The sequence below is a fragment of the Myxocyprinus asiaticus genome, chromosome 3, assembly GCF_019703515.2.
Source record: "Myxocyprinus asiaticus isolate MX2 ecotype Aquarium Trade chromosome 3, UBuf_Myxa_2, whole genome shotgun sequence".
Classification (NCBI taxonomy): domain Eukaryota; kingdom Metazoa; phylum Chordata; class Actinopteri; order Cypriniformes; family Catostomidae; genus Myxocyprinus; species Myxocyprinus asiaticus.
Genome location: NC_059346.1, coordinates 14,711,171 through 14,733,373, shown reverse-complemented (window position 1 = coordinate 14,733,373; position 22,203 = coordinate 14,711,171). Strand labels below are relative to the sequence as shown.

At 38.3% G+C, this 22,203-nt stretch overlaps 1 protein-coding gene across 3 annotated transcripts in view; it reads left to right on the top strand.

Moving 5' to 3' along the window:
- git2a (G protein-coupled receptor kinase interacting ArfGAP 2a) overlaps positions 1-22,203 on the top strand; it is a 48,472-nt gene that overhangs the window by 1,363 nt on the left and 24,906 nt on the right. For all 3 annotated transcript variants that reach the window (XM_051659232.1, XM_051659240.1, XM_051659246.1), the window contains exons 2-14: positions 9,664-9,797; positions 11,177-11,289; positions 11,433-11,538; positions 13,134-13,220; positions 13,336-13,466; positions 13,619-13,713; positions 13,982-14,027; positions 16,539-16,590; positions 16,869-16,941; positions 17,091-17,188; positions 17,484-17,595; positions 17,700-17,842; positions 19,116-19,265. In XM_051659232.1, the coding sequence (XP_051515192.1) occupies positions 9,664-9,797; positions 11,177-11,289; positions 11,433-11,538; positions 13,134-13,220; positions 13,336-13,466; positions 13,619-13,713; positions 13,982-14,027; positions 16,539-16,590; positions 16,869-16,941; positions 17,091-17,188; positions 17,484-17,595; positions 17,700-17,842; positions 19,116-19,265 (1,340 nt within the window). The remainder of the gene's footprint in view (positions 1-9,663; positions 9,798-11,176; positions 11,290-11,432; positions 11,539-13,133; positions 13,221-13,335; positions 13,467-13,618; positions 13,714-13,981; positions 14,028-16,538; positions 16,591-16,868; positions 16,942-17,090; positions 17,189-17,483; positions 17,596-17,699; positions 17,843-19,115; positions 19,266-22,203) is intronic.

Sequence of the window (22,203 nt, the reverse complement as noted above, 5' to 3'; positions counted from 1 at the left end):
CAAGTTAGCTCATCTGATTCCTGCATGCATGTGATGCCCAGAAATGCGCAATTATATGCGCTTATGATGCCCAAAATGCTGTCTAGGTAGGAAGCTCACTTGGTTTTGAGACACAGCCACTTTATAAGCAGCGTTGACTCAACTCTGCTGGTCTAGGTAGATGGTTTATATTTTATATTCTGGTGATAAATAGATAAATGTATTTTATTAGTCCACAAGGGGCCTGTTGATTAGTCACTAACCAACACGAGCATTGGAGGAAAAAATAAATGGTCACATTCCTGTCCTAATTACACAATGTTCAAATACAGTTCATTTACTGCACTTGTGAGAAATGCACTGACCAAGACTATAAATCATAACATCAGTAATAAAATCAGATTCAGTCCTATGCTGCTTGTTGAAACTTGAAACATTCTCATTTATGACCTCCAGAGTCCATACCTGACATGATAAATGATAATCCACAATTTCCATTATAGAATAGTGTTCAAAATCATTATATAGACTGAAACAATTTATGAAATATACCCTTTGGGATTGACCTGTTTGGTACTTGGACTATGAAATATGGCTAACTTTTGTCCTATGAGGGAAGGCCTGTCTCTGGCTTTGATTCCCCTTGATTAGTTACGCCCCAGTCGCCAGCTGGCCTGAGCTGCCTCAGCATGTCAGTATCATTGGGCAGTTGTTGTTACGGTGTGAATATTTTTAGTCATTCTGGACTGGGATTTTATTTTAGCTACAACAGCACTTGAAGGGGAGCACTTGGTTCAGACAGAAAGAAAAGAGAGGGAGTGAGAATGAGGGTGAGAGGGGAATTATGCTTGTGCCAGGTGCTTGATTCTTGGCCCTGGCCTTTTTGCAGCTGTTGTGTTATACTTCCTGTGTTTGAAGGGAAGTGACTTTGCTTCTGTGCAACTCTCAGCTTATCAGTGGATCAGTTTTTAATTCAGATCGTTGATCATTCTGACAGTCTGATATAGTTGCAGTATCAAATATCCCTCACTCTGTTTGTGAATTGCAAATCAATAACTTAAGTATTGAAAGCTGGCTGCGTTACACATTAAACAGATATGTTTTCAGTCCCACTTAAAAAAAATGTGTGTAAGTTGATTCATATTTCTGCCTTGTTTGTAGTTTGAATCATCTGTCAGGGCTCAACTATAATGACGTCCCGATGGCCATTTTGGGAGAGTTTGGGGCCAGTTGACAGAACTGTCAGTTGCCCTATCTGTCTGCATTTTTACATTATCTTACGTTTTTCAATCGTGTTTTTCTTCATGCCTTTCAAACCATTTAGATTTTTGTGATTTATTGAACATTGTTGATTTATGTTACTGAGGTAACATAATCTATAGATGGTAACACACTATTGATAATTTGTCAAAATTGCGATAATTACTTAAAGGTATAGTTCACCCAAAAATGAAAATTCTCTCATCATTTACTCACCCTCAAGCCATCCCAGATGTGTATGTCCAGTGGTTAAATACATTTCTTCAGAAACAATATAATAGATGTGGATAAGAAACAGATCAATTTTCAAGTCTTTTTTTTTTTTTTGTTTTTACTATAAATATCTACTTTCACTTTTAGATTTAAAAGTGCAACTAAACAGGTGCCACATGTGACTTTCAGATGTGAAAGTGGAGTTACAGTAATAAAGGACTGCAATAGTGATCTGTTCCTCGCTCCCACTTATATCACTTCTGAAGATAAGGATTTAACCACTGGAGTCTTATTGATTGCCTTTATGTTGCCTTTACGTGATTTTTGGAGCTTCAAATTTCTGGCCACCATTCACTTGTATTGTACGGACCTAAAGAGCTGAGATATTCTTCTAAAAACCTTCATTTGTGTTCAGCAGAAGAAAGAAAGTCATACACATCTGGGATGGCATGAGGGTGTGTAAATGATGAATTTTCATTTTTAGGTGAACTATCCCTTTATTGCATCTTTTCACAGACGAGCCAGGTTGAGGCTGCTCTGTGCCTGCTGAAGATTCTGTGAAAAGTTGCAATGCTGCATAAAAGCCACACTACATTATGCCTGCTCTGACCCACCTCAGCCCCTAGTATCAAAGGCAGTTCTGAATCTGCTTTGGTTCTGTGTAAATTAAATGCAGCATCAGAGCAGCCTTAAGCTTTTGTTGTTGTCATGATAGAGCATGTATTTAATAATTTATAGTTTCATATTTAAAAGTATAATTTAATATTTCCATTTTTGTAATGTTATATGTAAAACATTAATCTCATATTATTTATTTATGCAATTGTAATTCCTGTGTAAATGCATTTATGCTACCTCTGTGCAGCATTAAACATTCTGTGTAAATACACCTAAATGTTACTTCAGGTGCCGCTTCTGTGCCACCTTTGCAGTGTAAAGATGGCTTTGATGTAGGGCTGCACAATTTGGAGAAAAAATCATATTGCGATTGTTTTGAAAAATATTGCAATTGCGATTAGAACTGCGATATGAAAAACAAAACTAGTAGCTGAGTTCTTTTGACCAAAATTTGATAATATTTTGTCCATATTCTTAGACTTAAGCCCTGGATATACTTCCAATTTGACGTGAACGCTCAGCGTCTGTGTACAGTCGAATGCGAGCCTGTCAAAGTATACTCCATTATATACAGTTTAAGTCAGAAGTTTACATACACCTTAGCCAAATACATTTAAACTCAGTTTTTCACAATTCCTGATATTTAATCATAGAAAACATTCCCTGTCTTAGGTCAGTTAGGATCACTACTTTATTTTAAGAATGTGAAATGTCAGAATAATAGTAGAGAGTGATTTATTTAAGCTTTTATTACTTTCATCACATTCCCAGTGGGTCAGACATTTACATACACTTTGTTAGTATTTGGTGGCATTGCCTTTAAATTGTTTAACTTGGGTCAAATGTTTTGGGTAGCCTTCCACAAGCTTCTCACAATAAGTTGCCAGAATTTTGACTCATTCTTCCAGACAGAACTGGTGTAACTGAGTCAGGTTTGTAGGCCTCCTTGCTCGCACATGCTTTTTCAGTTCTGCCCACAAATTTTCTATCAGATTGAGGTCAGGGCTTTGTGATGGCCACTCCAATACCATGGCTTTGTTGTCCTTAAGCCACTTTGCCACAACTTTGGAGTAGGATTGCAGCGGTATATCACGGTATGAAAATTGACGGTTATAATACCATGTACATTTGCTTATCTACGGTATTGAGAAAAAAAAAAATGCAACCGGACGCAGAATCTCACCTGCACGTGCGCATCTCCTTTCCTCCTCGTCGGCCTGTCAGACTCGTCAGCTTGCGCCACACACACACATGCAGCGGAGAAAATGTCAGAGAGAAGCGAGGCGAGGTGGTCTGACATAGTTTCTCAACTGGTGAGTCGCGACCCAAAAGTGGGTCGCAGGTCTATTCGGACTGGATTGCAGACAGCAGGGAAAGAACAATGCCATGGTTCTCCCATTGAAGATATTACGGCGGCCACCCAATTGATAGCCTATTTAGGACTGCTGAGGCAAATTGAATGATAATCTCGCAATCAGCTAAAGGCTTTTCATCTGCACTTTCGCACGAGTGTAACGGAACCAGCTCGCGATCATGATATGCTCTTCTCTGGCGCGCGCATGCAACAACCGGGCTTCCCTCGATATTGCAGAGCGCAGACCTCAAAACTGTTGTGACTAATTTCAATTCTAGTGAGACTTTTCTAGTTTAAAGCATTACGGAGGAAGTCAAACCTCTCAAACAGTAGGCAGCCCTGATATGCCAAACCACATTGAGGAGGAAAAGAACAACACTGCTATGCGCTGATTATTATGATAAATTTTTTTTTCATTATACATCACCTTTACAGAATTGTTTCACGATTTTACATGAGTAAAAGTAACTTATAGTTTGACAAAATGTTATAGTTTCATATGAAGTAATCTAAAGGTAGAATCTACTATTAGACCTCATTTTACATCAACAGTGGCAGTTGTAGTTAAAGTTTCAAGATGTTTCAGATAGTACTTATGTTTTCATAAATACTATAATTTATTATTATTATTACTATTGACTAGCTACACTGACCTAACCATGGTAATGAGGAGCCTTTCCTCCTGTGTAGTATGTATCTTCTGTTTGAATTATGTTTGAAATTAGGAAACAAACGGGATAATAATGGGCTCATATAAGTAAATATGCTCTTCAATTTTTAAAAGAGGGGAGAGAAAACTTCCAGTCGCTTTTGTTGTTAACGTCAGCAACAGAAATAATGTCACTTGATGCATGTTCTTGTACTTTAAAACCATGAACAAAACTATGCAACATAAAAGGAAATGTGACCCAGGATACATTAAATACAGGTTACATTTTTACTATGGTGGGTCACCACTTGATTTCCAATGTAAAATCTGGGTCCTGAAGCAAAACCAGTTGAGAACCACTGAGTTAAAGATACAGACAGGAGCAGTCTGGCTGCACTGTCGTGCGCATACAGTATATGTTAATTGTTAATAATCATAGGACATTACTTTAAAGCTCACACAGCTGATGTTATTTTTCATTTAGTAGTTAATTTAACATGCTATACTAACTTGCTTTAGTTATATAACATGTTATAGTTACATGCAATTTTGTTTATCATGTTTATAATTCGGTTTATTATTATAATTCTGTTAGCTTTCTTATTTATTCTATTTATTTTCAAAAGGGAGACTTTGTTTTTTAACCCTTCCATTTAACAAAATTTGTTTCAAGTTTCAAATATAATAAAGCATTTGTTCACCCCCCCCCCCCCACCCAAAAAAAACCTTTTGTTTCACTCCTTTAAAGGTCATTGTAACTGATGATAATAATTGTGTAATACCGTATACTGTGAAACCGTGATATTTTCTGAGATGGTTATCGCACCGTGAAAATCTCATACCATTGCAGCCCTACTTTGGAGGTATGCTTGGGGTCATTGTTCATTTGGAAGACACTTTTGCGACCGAGCTTTAACTTCCTGGCTGATGTCTTGAGATGTTGCTTCAATATATCCACATAGTTTTCCTTCCTCATGATGCCATCTATTTTGTGAAGTGCACCAGTCCCTCCTGCAAAGCACCCCCACAACATAATGCTGCCACCCCCATGCTTCACGGTTGGGATGGTGTTCTTCGGCTTGCAAGCCTCACCCTTTTCCTCCAAACATAACGATGGTCATTATGGCCAAATGGTTCAATTTTTGTTTCATCAGACCAGAGGACATTTTTCCAAAAATTAAGATCTTTGTCCCCATGTGCACTTGCAAACTGTAGTCTGGCTTTTATATGGCAGTTTTGGAGCAGTGGCTTCTTCCTTGCTGAGCAGCCTTTCAGGTTATGTCGATATAGGACTCGTTTTACTGTGGATATAGATACTTGTCTACCTGTGTCCTCCAGCATCTTCACAAGGCCCTTTGCTGTTGTTCTGGGATTGATTTGCACTTTTTGCACCAAACTACGGTAATTCCTAGGAGACCGAATGCATCTCCTTCCTGAGCGGTATGATGGCTGTGTGGTCCCATGGTGTTTATACTTGCATACTATTGTTTGTACAGATGAACGTGGTACCTTCAGGTGTTTGGAAATTGCTCCCAAGGAGCCAGTGAACCAGACTTGTGGAGGTACACACTTTTTTTTTTTTTTCTGAGGTCTTGGCTGATTTCTTTTGATTTTCCCATGATGTCAAGCAAAGAGGCACTGAGTTTGAAGGCAGGCCTTAAAATACATCCACAGGTACACCTCCAATTGACTCCAGTTAGCCTATCAGAAGCTAATTGGCTAATTGCCTAAAGGCTTGACATCATTTTCTGGAATTTTCCAAGCTGCTTAAAGGCACAATTAACTTGGTTTATGTAAACTTCTGAGGAACTGGAATTGTGATATAGTCAAATAAAAGTGAAACAATCTGTCTGTAAACAATTGTTGGAAAAAATTACTTGTGTCATGCACAAAGTAGATGTCCTAAATGACTTACCAAAACTATAGTTTGCTAATATGAAGCCTGTGGAGTGGTTAAAAAAATTAGTTTTAATGATTTCAACCTAAGTGTATGTAAACTTCTGACTTCAACTGTAACTGTGAGCGCGTACAGAGGCGGTTGGCGCATGCACGCTATGACTGCTATGAAACGCCAGACTTTCTCTTCAAGAGTTTAGACCCATAAAGATGTCTTTATATTCCTTCGAGTTATACAAATGCAGGTATCTTCAGACCTACTCACACACACACGCTCTCTTGACTTGCACAGCCACTGTTGTTTTTACCTTCATCTCCTGATTTTTAGAGGCGATTACATCTTCTTTTAGCACTTCTCTGTGACTGCCATGGCTCAAAATGTAAGTGTTGCCACCTTGTGGACCCACTAATTAGTGCAAATATCCCAGGCCCATGCGCATTCTGTGCGTTCAATGAGGCGCGGTTAGAAAAACCGGGGTGCGCGCGTTTAGGGATCTCGCACTCTGCTGATGACTAGATTTGCGTCACGCGTCCTGAGCATCCGCGTCTGATCAAAGCATACTTTGGGCTCTAGGCTACTCTTTGAGGGTTCACACTTGAGTCCTCTTAAAAAGAACCAAACTCTGACCTTTTTCACTTCAGCCACAAACAAATAATACATAAAACATGAAACAAAGAGATCATATTCACATTGTACCTGTCCACTGTGTACATGTTTTTGTCCACTTTGTGATAGGGTCTCACCCCACTATTCATCATCATTATTTTTTGGAACTCAGTCAACTTAAATATTATATTATTGTATTATAATTTTATATTGATTATTATTATTATTATTATTATTATTATATATTAATATATTTCTGTAATAAAATCTTTTTGAAAAAAAAAAGCTTTTATTTTGGCAGACAACTGCATCAAGAGTTCCCGTGTAGCTGAATTCACAACAGCTGTATAACGTGTTCCTTATTTTAACGTCTTTTCCTCCTCTGTCCGCAAATACCCGGTGCCATGGGGTGTATTATTTGTATGTGTATATTCATTTGTAGCGGCCAAGCATACTTGGAATTACGCAAAATAAGTAAATTAAAGTGAATCTGGAGTACATTAAATATGAGATGTAAGCAAATGGAAACTAACTCGGAGCACATGTTTTACACTGAGAACGGCACAGAACCACTCTGAAAATTCTGTAATAATGCATAATACAGACAGAGCAGCACACAAACCTTTAAGCGAGCAGATAATTTATTTAATTAAATCTCAACCCTTTGTGGTTTAATAATTGCACAATGTCGTATCGCGATTTCAATCTTATTTCAACTAATTGTGCAGCCATTCTTTGAAGTAAATTTATAGCTTTTGTATTTAAAGAAAACATAAGATTTAAAAATAAACTTTTTATGACACAAATGTTACTAAAATAGCTACAGTATTTACTTGTATAGATGTGGTAAAAAAAAAAAAAACAAGTTGATTTTAACATAGAAAAAAGTTTTTGCTTGTAATCAGTGCTTGTAATAAAATTCTCCGTTCTTTCTAACATTCCCAAGCAATGACTCGCATCGTTGTTTCTGAAGGAAGTGAAATTGCTAGTTGGCCGCAATTTGCCCTTGGGACAAGTTGGGGGAAGGGTTGGAGCAAATATGATGCTGAAAATACAAACACGGCTAGGGCTGCTCAGACACATTAGTCATAGCACAAGTGTTATTAGCCTCACTTTCACTGATTTGGAATCATGACTAAGTGAATGAGTGAGTCTGTGACACATTCTATTAAAAAACAACTTGGTATGGGGCGTCCATGAATGACGAGGGCCAATGACAAGTGTTAACGTATTAGGATTCTGTCTCAGCCTGTCTTGTTGAGCTTGTCTATGATGGGGTATCTCTGATAGGCTGATCCAGAGCCTTCAGGCCTTTATGTGCAGTAGAGCAGTGATTCTCAACTGGTGGGTTGCAACCTAAAAATGGTGTTCTTCACACCAGGTGAAAAACATAATATAATAGATTGCAGCCATATAAACGTGCTTAGTTATAGCAAAATAAACAGGCGTATTAAATTTAAAAAGGAATGGCAAATGCTAATATAATATTTGGTTCAGTTGTTTGTTCCATGTGTTAGGCTGTTAAATCACACGTCTACTAAATTATCAATTTTCCTATTCAGTCGATGTCATGTTAATCATTTTGCTTACTGTTGGACCTAGGCCTATGCAGTTCAGGGTAATTTTAATACAATAATTATAGTAGTAATAATAGTAATAATTAGGGACATTTTTGTTTACTTTTGTAAAAGGGTCGGAAATTAAGGGGGGCTTGTGGCAAAAATTCTTCAGAAACTCACAAAAATGCCACCGAAATTCAAAATAAGGGGGCAAAAAATTACCCCGCAACATTGTTTTATTCAATTGGCATGAAGGACTTGATAACAGTTTTGCTTAATTATCGTGTCATTGCATTATATTAGTTTTGAAGGTTATGTTAACATAGCTTAATTATTAAGAAATATGTGAATGTGAAAAAAAGTGATCCCGGAATGTGTTTCAGTCACAATGCACATTATGCAGTGTAGAGATCAGGCAATATGTAATAACTGAAACATGCCTGTTGACATTGTAAATGAAATATTCCCCAATGAACCAATATTGAATCGAGTCAATATTGGAATCTAATTGAATCAAATCGGGAATCAGTGTCAAAACCCAGCCATACAAATATAAGCTAGTTGATGTTGATTTTAATTATCATTATTCAAGCGTGATTTTATAAAGTTAGAAAACAATTGCCCTTACAAAGGAAAATAAAATGCCCCTGGAAATCTATTCCAGGGGGCATATAGGCTATTGCCCCTATTGGAAAAGTTCATTTCTGACCCTGTTTTGTACGATGAACAATTTTGTTGGGTTGCCAGTTGATGTCCAATGTAATATACGTATGCTGATGCAAAACCATTTGAGAACCACAGAAGTAGAGGACCCTCTTGAATAATCTATGATAAGGTCATGAAACTACGAGTCACTCAGTAGTGTTTCCCAGTCACCTGCTTGCACTCTGGAAATAAAGCTCAGCTGCTGTGTAACTACTACAAAATTTGTTGTGGTTTGAAGCATGCATATGTATGAAAGAGGAAGTTAGCACATCTACAGCCATACATAAAAGGATGACATTCAACTCTCTCTACTATAGCTTTATAAGGAAGAAGTGAGCCCCACATTTTGTTGTCGTCATAGATTACATCACACAATTTTAATGATTAAAATAGCACATTCAATGAGTATCTATGCTACTGTTGTTGCTTTATCAGATTATTGAGTGATTTATACCATGTAAACCAAGCTCATTATTACAGTGTGTTGGGGCTGAACTGGTGTAGAAAGGCTATTTAATAAAATGTAACATGTTTCAGGGAGCCAGTTCCAATTTCATTTTACACTGTTTGATCACTGAATTGCTGAACAGTTGTTCCCTACAGAGTAACAGAGCCCTAGTTTACTGGATGAATGTAGTTTATTGTCTATAGTGCATTCTTGTAAGTAGCTTCATTGCATCAGCCTTTTAAACTATTATTGTTTTTGTATTTTCCTGTAGGAGCCATAAAACTCCATTAATGTTATTGTGTATTGATCAATGCACAACACGCTGCTGAGACATGCTGTGTGTTTCCTTCCTGTAAATCTCTTGATTTCCTTTAGATCCTCGCTGGGCATCTGTGAACAGAGGAGTTCTGATATGTGACGGTTGCTGCGGTGTTCACCGCAGTCTGGGCCGCCACAACTCGCAAGTGCGCCATTTGTCACACACACCCTGGCCGCCTACCCAACTACAGGTGAGGCCACTCAAACAAATAGAGAATTTAGTCTTCCCTTTGTAAGTCTTGTCTTAAAAGTCAGAATTGATCCAATTTACTTTTTAATGCACATTCCTGGCCTCTGATGGTGCATGATTCATTGGCGCTAGGGATGCAACAGTGTATCGGCCGCCAATATTTATTGGGCAATTATTTACCGAATTAAAAACATCAGCAAATTGGTTTTAAGCAAACGGCGATATGACAAAATGATGGTTTATTTATAATTAATTATTACACTTTGCAAAAACTCTGTGAATTCAAATGCACAATCCAGAAATAATGATAGCCACAGAATGTAGAAGGGTTGGCACTCCTAAGAACATGTAATATTTAATTTATAATAATTTCTGTTCTCACATTAAATAGGAAAACAGTCGTTACAGACGTGACAGTTGTGAAAGCAGCACTTACCCATACATGATGAGGTAAAACCATCCAAAACGCTTTGAAACCAGCTAACTTTGACTTATGGTATCCATTAAGGCTACACGACTGATTGAGTTAAGATTGAAATCGATTACTAAATCTTGAAAACTTAAAAATAGACTGCATTCAGCAATTCAGTCAGCGCTTCAGTCAGCATTGTGTAAGCAAGCAGCACTCTCTAGTGGTGTGTATGGCATTATACCACAATAGAACTTAAAAGGGTATTTTGTTTGTTTGGTAACTTCTTATTTTTCCATGATGTGGTTGACATTTCCATGAAATGGCCCAACAAATCATATAAACTTGTGATGTTCTATTTTATACAGTACAAACACAGTACGAACTGCAAAAACAGAAGGGCAAAAATGTTTTAGAAGTATAAAATAATATTTTTTCACAAACCATCATACTTTGATATTTAGTTATTTTTCAATTTGTAAAAAATATTTGTATCTTCTGTTTATCTTTTATTGTTGCTCTCTTTAAAATGTTGGCCTGTCATTTGTTCAACAGATCCAATCCATTCCATTATTCATTATTTATTTTTAGAACAAATAAAAAGCTGTTGTACCTGATTGTACATTTTTAAAACAATTTCTATAACAGAATAAGAAAAGTGGCAAAATATCGGTATTTGCCAATAGTTTTTGTTAAAATCTGTATCATATTGGCCAAAAATGTCCATTTCGGTACATCCATAATTGACGCACGTTATTCCAAAGGAAAAGAAAATAGCTTTCCACGGTCTTGTTTAGAGAAGAATCTGTCATTGGAGTGTTTTAAATGGTTGTAAACAAAGAGTTTTATTAGAGTGAGATCTATCCTCAGGGCCTTCCACCAGAGAGTGTGACTAAGAGATATTTAAGGAGTTTGTTGTCATCATGAATTTTTGTCTTGTGATGTATGACCCTTTTCTTTCTCATACACAGATGGTTCAGACATTATACAATAATGGTGCTAATGCAATCTGGGAGCACACTCTGTTGGACCCCTCATCCATAATGAGCAGCAAGCGCAAAGCAAACCCTCAGGATAAAGTCCAGTAAGTTTATTGTTAAACATCTTCATGACAAGAGAGATTATTTAGAGGAAACTGAGATATCTGTCAGCTCTCCCAACTTTGTAACATAGATTGGCTCTATTAGTTGTATAAATACAATTTACATTGTTTCTTCTACCCAAAAGCCCCAATAAGGCAGATTTCATAAAAGCAAAGTATCAAATGCTGGCTTTCGTCCATCGATTACCCTGTCGAGATGATGACAGTTCAGCATCCACAGATCTAAGCAAGGTAAGAAAAGAGTTTCCTGTATTATATGTGATGTACTTCTCATTTCCCATCTAATAATTGGTCTTTGTCTTTCAAATATTTGATTCATAAATCATTATCATAGCTTAATGCTTAATAAGCCTACAACGTTTGTGGTCATGTAAACACATTATTGACTTTCCTTTATCGGTGAAAGTTCATAATCGACTTAAGAATAAACCGATCGACACAGGTAGATTTTTGCCCATTACCTTGATTTCATGTTGCATGTAAACCTTTACCAGCGTTCCTACTGGCTTATCTAATGTGCGCAAGTGTTATGTGCATGACACTTCCCAGTTTGAGGTCAATTATTTTGACCAATAATTTCAAATCCTATTGGATTGTCCGAATTTTTTTTAATTTTTTTTAAATAAGCTGCTTTTTGGGAGCTATTAGCGAATTGCTGTGCATGTAAACAGGCTCATTAATATCAAATAAGATTTTACAGAAATTATCCAAAAAATATGTTGTTGCTGTTGGGGCACTTGTAATAGTAGCTGGGTTTCCATCAAAATGTTTTGCGTTTTTTTTTTTTTTTTTTTAAGCGCATTTCAATTTGACTAAAGAAATAAAATACGGGTCGTTGTGCGTTTTCATCCACTACCATCCACTTGTCTTGATGGATCAGCTGAATGACCTCCTTGCTTCGGGGATGCTGCAGAATAAGTGTAATATCTGATAAAATGAGTGCTGAAATGGCTGCGATGCCCACACGCCACCAGCCTGGTGCCCGCATTCAAAACTGTTTTGGCAGATTGCGAAGACCCACTTTAAAGTCCGGCTGTGGGTTAAACACTTCCGAATGTCAAGGGCTGTGTTGTGTGCCAAGTTCGCACCTTTCGTTGGGCCAGTCGCATCAAGCTATCACACACTCGTAACACATTCACGAATGCTCAAAACACATAGCGGTAATCATTTTGCGAATAAACTGCTTCCATCACATTAATGCACATTTTAATTAATGCAAAACTCTAGAAAACCCACCTCCTCTTAGCGCATTAAATTTTAAGTGAATTTTGTGAGTTAATTCGCATATCAAAGATCGTTTCCCATTTAGGATTTCTTATGCGCAATTTTAAAATCCACAAAACAAATAGTTGGATGGAATCCCAGCTAGTGACACAAGGTACCCCTAGAGAATATACACTATATATTTTGTTCCATTTTCACATTTTAAAACTAAGGCCACATCCACATGTATAGGTTTTCATTTGATAACGAATTGATTTGGCTACGTTTGCGCTTCTCATCCACACTGGATCTGGGTTTTCCTTCACAGATGAAAAAAGTGTTTCGAAAATGCTCTTCATTACCATATACTTTGCAAAACGGTGACGTGAGGAAACTGAAAACATAGTTTTCAAACGAAAACGGATTAGTGTGGATGTGGCCTAAATCTTAAAAAGTACATACCCTTGATTAAACAGTGTCAGCCCTCATTCCCAAATGAACGCAAATACCAGACCTTGCAACAGTAACTAAGGGGTTGGTTAAGGGTCAATTTAAGGCCCGCCAAATCTACTGTCGGCTTGTGAAATTGTTTCTATTAATGGACATTTTCTTTGATTATATAGCAACTTCACTCCAGCGTTAGAACAGGCAATCTTGAGACTTGTTTGCGGTTACTGTCTCTTGGAGCTCAAGCCAACTTCTTCCACCCGGTAAAACTTCTGATCTTGCCTTAATTCATCATGTCTATTTTTTGCACTCATTCAATTCAGAATTGTTTCGAAACTAAAACACTTCTTTTGAACGGTTCTGCACTGGTTTAAACAGGAGAAAGGGAACACACCGCTGCACATAGCAGCTAAAGCAGGGCAGGTTTGTCAGGCTGAGCTTCTGTGTGTTTATGGGGCAGACCCTGGGGCCCCAGACTCCAATGGCAAAACACCAATTGACTATGCAAGGTAATCAATAGCTACCCTGTTGAAGGACACAAGCCACTGGGCATTCTGCAAAGTGTGCAATGAAATCTGCCTTTATTGAGTGTCTTCATTTTTTGTCCATTGCAGCAAATGTACGTAAGAGTGCTTAAAATAGTCCCTTTGTTTGTAAACAGGCAGGCTGGCCATCAGGACCTGGCAGACAGACTGGTGGAGGTACAGTATGAGCTTACAGACAGACTGGCCTTCTACCTCTGTGGGCGGAAGCCTGGTAAGTCAGCACACTGATGTTGTTTTATCGTAATGAGAACTGATGTTTCACTGAGGAAATGGGTTTACAGCAGCTCTTACTTTAGTCAGATTGGGTGATTGGCTCATGGTCTTTAATGTGCCAGTAGGCTTGATAAAATCCCACAATGATGAGTGAGCTTGACAGTTTGTGGTTTGTTTTAATGGTGCACATTTTTATCAGTAAATTGTCAATAGTAAATGTATACAATGCCAGTATGTCAATATTGTCAATACAATCTGTTTTTTAGATCACAAGAATGGTCAGCATTTCATTATACCGCAGATGGCAGACAGGTATTACATTTTTTTTGGGGTGTTTTCCTGTTTATGATACTTATGCTTTCATCTTTAAAGATGTTTCTTCTACAAAGGAACATTCTGGGATGTGTTCGGTCATGTTCTGGAACTTGCTGAATTGGAATCTACAGATCGCATCCCAGAATACTCCTCTGCACAGTCAGGATAGTGATCTGACCAAGTTTTTAATGGGATAATCCACCCAAAAAAGAAATTTACTCATCCTGATGTTGTTCCAAACCTGTAGGACTTTCTTTCTTCTGTGGACCACAAAAGTAGATTCAACATTCACTTTCATTGCATTCTTTTTTTCCATACAATGAAAGTGAATGGTGACTGAGACTAACATACTGGCCCCTATGCAATACATCATATGTGCAAAGTCAGTAGACATGGCCATGTAGTTTTGAATTTTTCATGCAAGCATGCACGAAAGGTGGGTTGGCAAAATTGCGTGCGCAAAGCGCTAATGGGCTTGTGTTAAGTGCAATTTAATTCTGAGGTTCTTCTCCAGTTGCACCACCGGTTGCACCACCTGTGTCCTATTATATATTCTATTTCCTTTCAAGCAACATCGATATAAATGAAGACCGCCCATTCATAAGAATTTGGTAGTGTAAATGGTCTGTCTATGCAATACATCCCTTGCTCTGTTACTGTATTCCCGCCTGCGCTGCTCAGGACCACGATGTACATGTTGTATGTTCTCTATCGGCCCGTTGTTCATTGTTTTGTAATGTATATTTGTTATATGTTTCTCTGTTTTAATGTTTTATGTTTTATTTCTGTAGAGCGTCCTTGAGCTTTGGAAAGGCGCTATACAAAATATACAATACAATATACCCACAGTTTGCACGCAGACACCCACAGATAATGCAAGCACTCCCACTAATGCCCATTTGCGCTTTGCGCTGGCATGAAAATTGCGTTCTCATGAAAATTGGATAAGACCTAGCTTGCGGTCACAAAAATAGAGCCCACTGCCTTACATCTCTGTTTTGTGATGATGAGTAAATAATGACTGATTTTTCATTTTTGGTTGAACTATCCCATTAAGGTTAATGTAATCCAAAGTTAATATCTTGTTATTCCCTTTTTTGCTGTCTTTGATGAAAAAGAAATGTGTAAGTATTTGCTAATGTGAATGGCAATCTATACTTTTCAAATATCAGCCACAACATTAAAACGACCTGCCTAATATTGTGTAGGTTCCCCTCGTTCCACCAAAACAGTGCCAACCCATATCTCAGAATAGTATTCTGAGATGATATTCTTCTCACCACAGTTGTACTGTGCCTGCCCTGCCTTTCTGGCCCTGCCTGCTGGCAGGATTTTCCCCGCCTCTCTAGGGCTGGGGAGGGGGATGAGGGGAGGGAAAAACAAAACAAAAAAAGAGGAGAGGGAAAGGGCAAGGTGGAGCGACAGTGAGAGAGAGAGAAAAATAACTTGCTTGTGGTTCCCAGACACGCCATCGCCTGGTCCTCAATCACTCCTCCACACTCTGGCGGACAACAGCCGCTCCTCCCCGGGCGGACTTCGACCCCTGGCGGATGGAACGCCCCTTCGCATTTTGGCGGCCGGTAGGGAACTCCTCTGCACCTGGCAGACGGCATCCGTTCCTCCGCATCCAGGCGGCTGGCAGCAACTCCTCCGTCCCCCGGCGGATGGCCGCGGCTGCTCCTTTGGGTGGATGGCAGTGGCAAGGACTCCACGACAGCGCATTCCTCCTCCCTCCCGGGTTTCGGCACCAATGTAACAAGGTTACTAGCTTCATGGGAAAGGAGGTGGCGGGAACCGGCTGAACAATCAAAGTAATATTTTAATAGGAACTTAATACAAAACATAAACACACACATGGCAGCTGCATGTGGCTCTCTCTCTCCCGAACTGCCACATTCCACTGCACTTATCCCTCTCCTTGGCTGATTAGCCCGACTGGGGGGCTGGGCTTGCGTAGTCACGGCCCGGCCCCGCCCTCCTCCTCGTCACAGGCTGGTTTGATTATTTTTGTAACTGCTGATTTTCATGCACAACAGTTTCTAGAATTTACTCCGAATGGTGCCAAAAACAAAAAACATCCAGTGAGCGGCAGTTCTGCAGATGGAAACGCCTTGTTGATGAGAAAGGTCAACAGAGAATGGCCAGACTGGTTCGAACTGACAAAGTCTATGGAAACTCGGATAACCGCTCTGTACAATTGTGGCGAGAAGAATAGCATCTCAGAATGCTACTCTGAGATGCAGGTTGGCGCTTTTTTGGCGGCACGAGGGGGACCTACATAATATTAGGCAAGTGGTTTTAATGTTGTGGCTGATCGGTGTATATATACTGTGTGTGTGTGTGTGTGTGTGTGTGTGTGTGTATATATATATATATATATATATATATATATATATATATATATATATTATTTATTTTTTGTTTCACCCATCATATGTATTAAGTTCATTTTGATAAATTACAAAATTTTATCTAACATTTTTTTACCATTTTATTCTATTTATACAGCAGTCTGGAGTTAACAGAGTTTGCGAAAGCTGCCAAAAGAAAACTGCAGTCTGTGAGTCTGATTTGTTTTTTTTGTTTTTTTAAAGCAATACATTACATACAGTATTAAGCTAAACAACAGAGAGAGACTAAGAGCAGAGGAAACCATAGGCCATCTCTGAAGCAGATGACCACCCACCCCCCAACAATCATCATATGCCAGTCACTAATAAAAATTAGAAAATATTTATTAGCTCTTTAACTAGGGTAGTTGAATTCTCCTGACATGCTTTTAATGCAGTTTTACAACATTTAAAATTACTTATGTAGCACTGTTAAATATCCTTGCAGCTCAGTGATCATTTGTTTGAAGAACTGGCGATGGATGTGTACGATGAAGTTGATAGAAGAGAAACAGATGCAGGTGAGATTTGTAGATCATGTGAAATGGGCTGATATTTAGCTCTGAACAATGGAAGGTTCATAAAATCCTGTATAACTGAATGCAAAGTGTGTGAAGTGTCACTCTGTGTCATAGCTCTTGATAAGAATTTTCTCTCATGTCTGGTGTAGTTTGGCTGGTTACTCAGAACCACAGCACCTTGGTAACAGAGACAACAGTTGTGCCTTTCCTTCCTGTGAACCCAGAGTACTCATCAACACGAAACCAGGTAAGTACTTAACAGAAAGTAGTTACATTGTCACTAAAGTCATATTAACAGGAATTAAAGACATTACACTTCAGAGAGTGACAATTTTTTTTAGCACCTTTTATGCAGTGTTTACATTTGAAAGTGCAACATGCAAAAATGTGCCAGACGAGCATACCAACTGAGATGCCACAAAATCATTTAAAGAAGGAAATGGCATCACAACTTCAACATGCAAAAGTTTAGACAACCCAAGCCACTACGATATTTTATTTCTTCAGATAACAATGTAATGATCACACCATTTCTTTTCCAGGGAAGACAAAAGCTCGCAAGATTCAATGCTCATGAGTTTGCCACTCTTGTGATTGACATACTAAGTGATGCTAAGCGACGTCAGCAGGGCAGTTCATTGTCAAGTCCTAAAGGTACAAATTAGCATTTCTACACATAAGACATTAGCCCGTGATGACTCATAGAGCTCTACCTAAGTTGTAGATTATTCAAAATTGTTACGTTTTCTTCCTCCTAGACAATGTTGATGTATTCTTTAAAAGCACGAGTAGTCGTCATGGTAGTGAAAGCCAAGAAATCAACCAGCCAGACTACGACAGTGTGGCATCCGATGAGGACACAGACACAGATTTGCGAATTGGCAAAGTAGACCGAACTAAGGTAAGGTTGAGACTCCTCAGCGCATACATGAATAGGGAAAGGACTAATAAAGAATGAATAATTCTGGATCACATTCCGGTTTCTTAATGATTCCATTAACGATTCTTTTAGTATTGTTGTGGAAGCAATATTAGGAAATAAGAAATACAGTTATTTAGGAAACAATGTATTCTTAGTATTTTAGAACTGTGTTCTGGAATTGAAAGTCATGAAAATAATATATTGTTGTAAAAAATAGAACCAGTTTTCAAAATAAGGTCTCCTTACTAGAGCTCTGCAACGGGACCTGATAAACCGCCAGGTTTGAGTCAGTTTTTCAAGTATGACTTCAAGTTCGGGCTGGGTTGGGGTTTGTATTTTAATAATAAAATAAATACACCTACCTAACTTGTTTTGCGCACGCACTCTCACTCAAAGACACGCAAACAAACGAGTTAGGGACCATTCACACCAAACGTGTTTTTTTTTTTTGTGTGTGCATGTCTGCACTGTTTTCCCATTGTTTTTCTTTGTCAACATGTGTAAGACAGACGTCTTCAACCATTGGACGGTGTTTTGCTGTTTATTCAGCATCTCGCACAGGAGAACCGCATTTTTTTTAAACATTGTGTAGAGTTAAAAAACTAAAAAAAAATTAAACGAGGCACCTGCGTTCGGTTTCATTTGTTGCACTGCGTTTAGCTTGTTTTTAGCGCAGGTGTCACAAAGATTCAAAGTTTTGAAGAAGATCAGGCTCCAAAGAAGACTTCATGTGACTGTTATACTGTTTCACTTGATTCCAAAATGTTCTGAACCAAGTAAAGTTTTGGCGCTTGATAAACTGTAAGCCAATGTTTTTCTCTTCTGCTCTGGTGTGCTGAGGGGCTGCCGTGCCTTGTAAAAACTGTGTATGTTTACTACTATATTGTTACAAATGTTGCCTGTGATGCTTACATAAAATACAGCCTATTGCAACAATTCTTGCTTGGAGAATTGTGAGAATTAAAAGAGTGAGTGATTTCGGGTTTGGGTCTGAATTGGGCTAAAATCTGACGTTACGGGTTGGGCTTAAAATTTGATGGTACCGGTTGGGGCAGTTAGGGTATGGTCACACAGTCTTGTGTACAGGTTGGGTTTGGATTTCATTTCAAGGCCCATGCAGACCACTACCCCTTACCATATACATTTTGAAGCTTTTGAAGTCTTTCCTTTGCTGTCACATAGCAAATCAACAGTCTAATTTGTGTACATGCCCTTGATCGTCATGTTTTCCAACCTCTGCATCTCTCCTCAGAGTTTGGACTCTGACCTGTCTGATGGACCAGTTTCTGTACAGGAGTTTCTGGAGGTGAAAAATGCACTTACAGCCTCTGAGGCCAAAATACAGCAACTGATGAAGGCAAACAGTAACCTGAGTGAGGAGCTTAGACTGATGCAAAAAAAGGTACCAGAGATCCAGCAGTGAGAGCTGAACATCCTGGTCTGAGAAGCATTTCTTCTCTTAGTACCTCAGCAAAACAAGACTGTTTAAACTCCACATCTACACGACCTCTCTCGTGAGGGAGAAATATTGTGGGTGCCATTTAAATGCCATCTAAAATCACTTCAGATTGAGTTTTGATTCCTAAAATCCTTTGGAATGTTCATGTGAAAGTAATACTTTAATAACTGTGCTTTATTGTTCAAATAACCAGCATGACCCTGACCAAGATAACTTTGGAAATGATGCTAACATTCTGGAATGACAATGATGTGAAACCGAAACATTCTGACTTTTTGGCATTTAATTGCAGATAATTAGTTGGCATGCTAACCTACCTTAACTGTAAACCTGATTCAATGGCTGCAGCTGTATGTATGAGCATTAGATTTAGATACATCAGTTTGCTAAGTGCTAAAATGTGAGCACAACCTACAGGCAACAGCCAAGCTTTTAACTAAGTTACAGTTTCAGCCTGTTTCCTGTTACATTTCTTAACAAGTTATAAGAGATGCTAGTGTACAGAGAAACTTTAAAGGAGGTTATGGATGGTTTTGTACTGTTTTATGACTGAAATCACATTCAGTTCTTGGAACAAAATTACATGTTGATAAAATTAAGCTGTGTTGCTAAAGTTTTGAGCTGTTAAAATGTGTGATACTGAAAGTGGTTTTAGATTTCATGCATGGCCTGTACAAAATATCCAAAGTTTGTGCATTATATGCTGTAATTTCCAGATATTGTTGTCCATGTTGGGTATTACAAAACAAATTAGATCATGGTGACTTTTTCTGTGATAAAGCTGTGTGACTTTGCATTAGTTGAACATCTGGCTGGTTTAAAATAGAGATGGCCAAAATCATGTCATCATGAGCCTTTCCCTTCTGGGTCTAAAGCTTTTCGGCTTCTCTAAACTACAGAACATCTTTCTCTCAGCCTTTAGCTCTTAAGTATCTCTGCCTTTCGCTTGCTCATTTAAAGGAATGTTCCTGGTTTCAATAAAAGTTAAGCTCAGGTGACAGCATTTGTGGCATAATGTTGATTAACACAAAAAAATTAAATTGGACTTGTCATTCGTTTATTTAAAAAAAAAAGCAAAAATCGTGGTTACAGTTAGCTTAAGGCACTTACAATAGAAGTGAATGGGGAAAGTCCGTAAACATTAAAATACATACTTATTGCAAAAGTTTAGCCACAAGACTTAAACATTATACATGTTAACATGATTTTAATGCAATTAAAATTGCTTACTAACATTATCTTTGTAAAGTTATATGCAATATGGACTGGCTCCATTCACTTCTATTGTAACTGCCACACTGTAACTTCAATTTTTTGCCTTTTTTTAAATAAACAAGAGATGTCGAAATGTATAATTATAAAAAAAAAAAATGTTGGTAATCAACAGTCACAAATGCTATCGATTGAGCTTAACTTGTATTGAACCTGGAACATTCCTTTAAACCTGATGTTGTATATGTAAGTGCTTGCATGCTAACCTTGACTCCGTGCTGTTAAGAAGTTTAGATGTCTTTGGCAACTCCAAACCAGGACTAACCTAACCTCCCTAACCTTTTTTTGTCAGCTGAACCCCTATGACTTAAATTATTTAAAGTACCCTCTGAGATTTTAGATAATGTTAACCTTTCAATAGATATACAACCCCAATTCCAGAAACGTTGGGGCAGTATGTAAAATTACTATAAAACCAAAAAGGAGTGATTTGTAAATTATATTCACCCTTTGCTATATTGAAACCACTACAACTACACATTATATGATGTTTTGCCTTGTGAATTTCCATGTTTTTTTTATTTACAGAAATTTCAAATCAGATGATTGCAACACGCTCCAAAAAAGTTGAGACAAGGTCAATTTAAGACAAATAACAATTTGACGAGTTGAAATAACAATGTGATGTGAAACAGGAGATGTTAAACAGGTGAGGCAATTGTGTCATTGTACTGTATACTGTATAAGGAGCCTCCAAAAACAGCCTAGTCCTTAAAGAGCAAGAATTGTTCAAGACTTGTCAATTTGCCAACAGATGCTTCTGCAAATAATCCAGCACTTTGAGAACAATGTTCACCAAAGACAAACATTTCACCCTCTACAGTGCACAATATAGTTAAAAGATTTAAGGAATCTGGTCAAATTTCAGTGCGTAAAGGGCAAAACGACCATTTCTGAATGCACGTGATCTCTGATCCCTCAGACGTCACTGTCTTAAATGGCATTCGTCTGTAATGGATATCATGAACATGGGTTTGGGATTACTTTAGTAAACCTTTATTAGACAACACCACTCGCCACTGCATCCATAGATGCAAGTCAAGAATTTACTATGCAAGCAGAAGCCCTACATCAACACTGTCCAGAAGCACTGCCAACTTCTATGGGCTCAGTCTCATCTTAGATGGAAAGTAGAACAGTGGAACTGTGTTTTTTGGTCTGAAGAGTCCACATTTCAAAAAGTTTTTGAAAAACAAAGCCGTCGTGTTATCCGGGCCAAAGAGGAAAGGGCCATCCAAGCTGTTATTAGTGTCAGGTCCAAAAGCCCGTGTCTGTTTGGGACAGGGGTGTGTCAGTGCCCATGGCATGGGTAACTCGCACATCTGTGAGAACACCATGAATGCAGACAGATATGTACAAATTTTGGAGCAACATATACTGCCATCCAGCACCGTCTTTTCCAGGGACGTTCCTGCATTTTCCAGCAGAACAACTTCAAACCACATACTGCCCGGATTTCTAGTGCATGGCTATGTAAGCAGAGAGTGCAGGTGCTAGATTGGCCTGCCTGCAGTTCTGACCTGTCTCCAATTGAGAATGTGTGGTGCATTATGAAGCACACCATACGTCAACGAAGACCCCGTACAATTGTGCAGCTGAAGACCTGCAT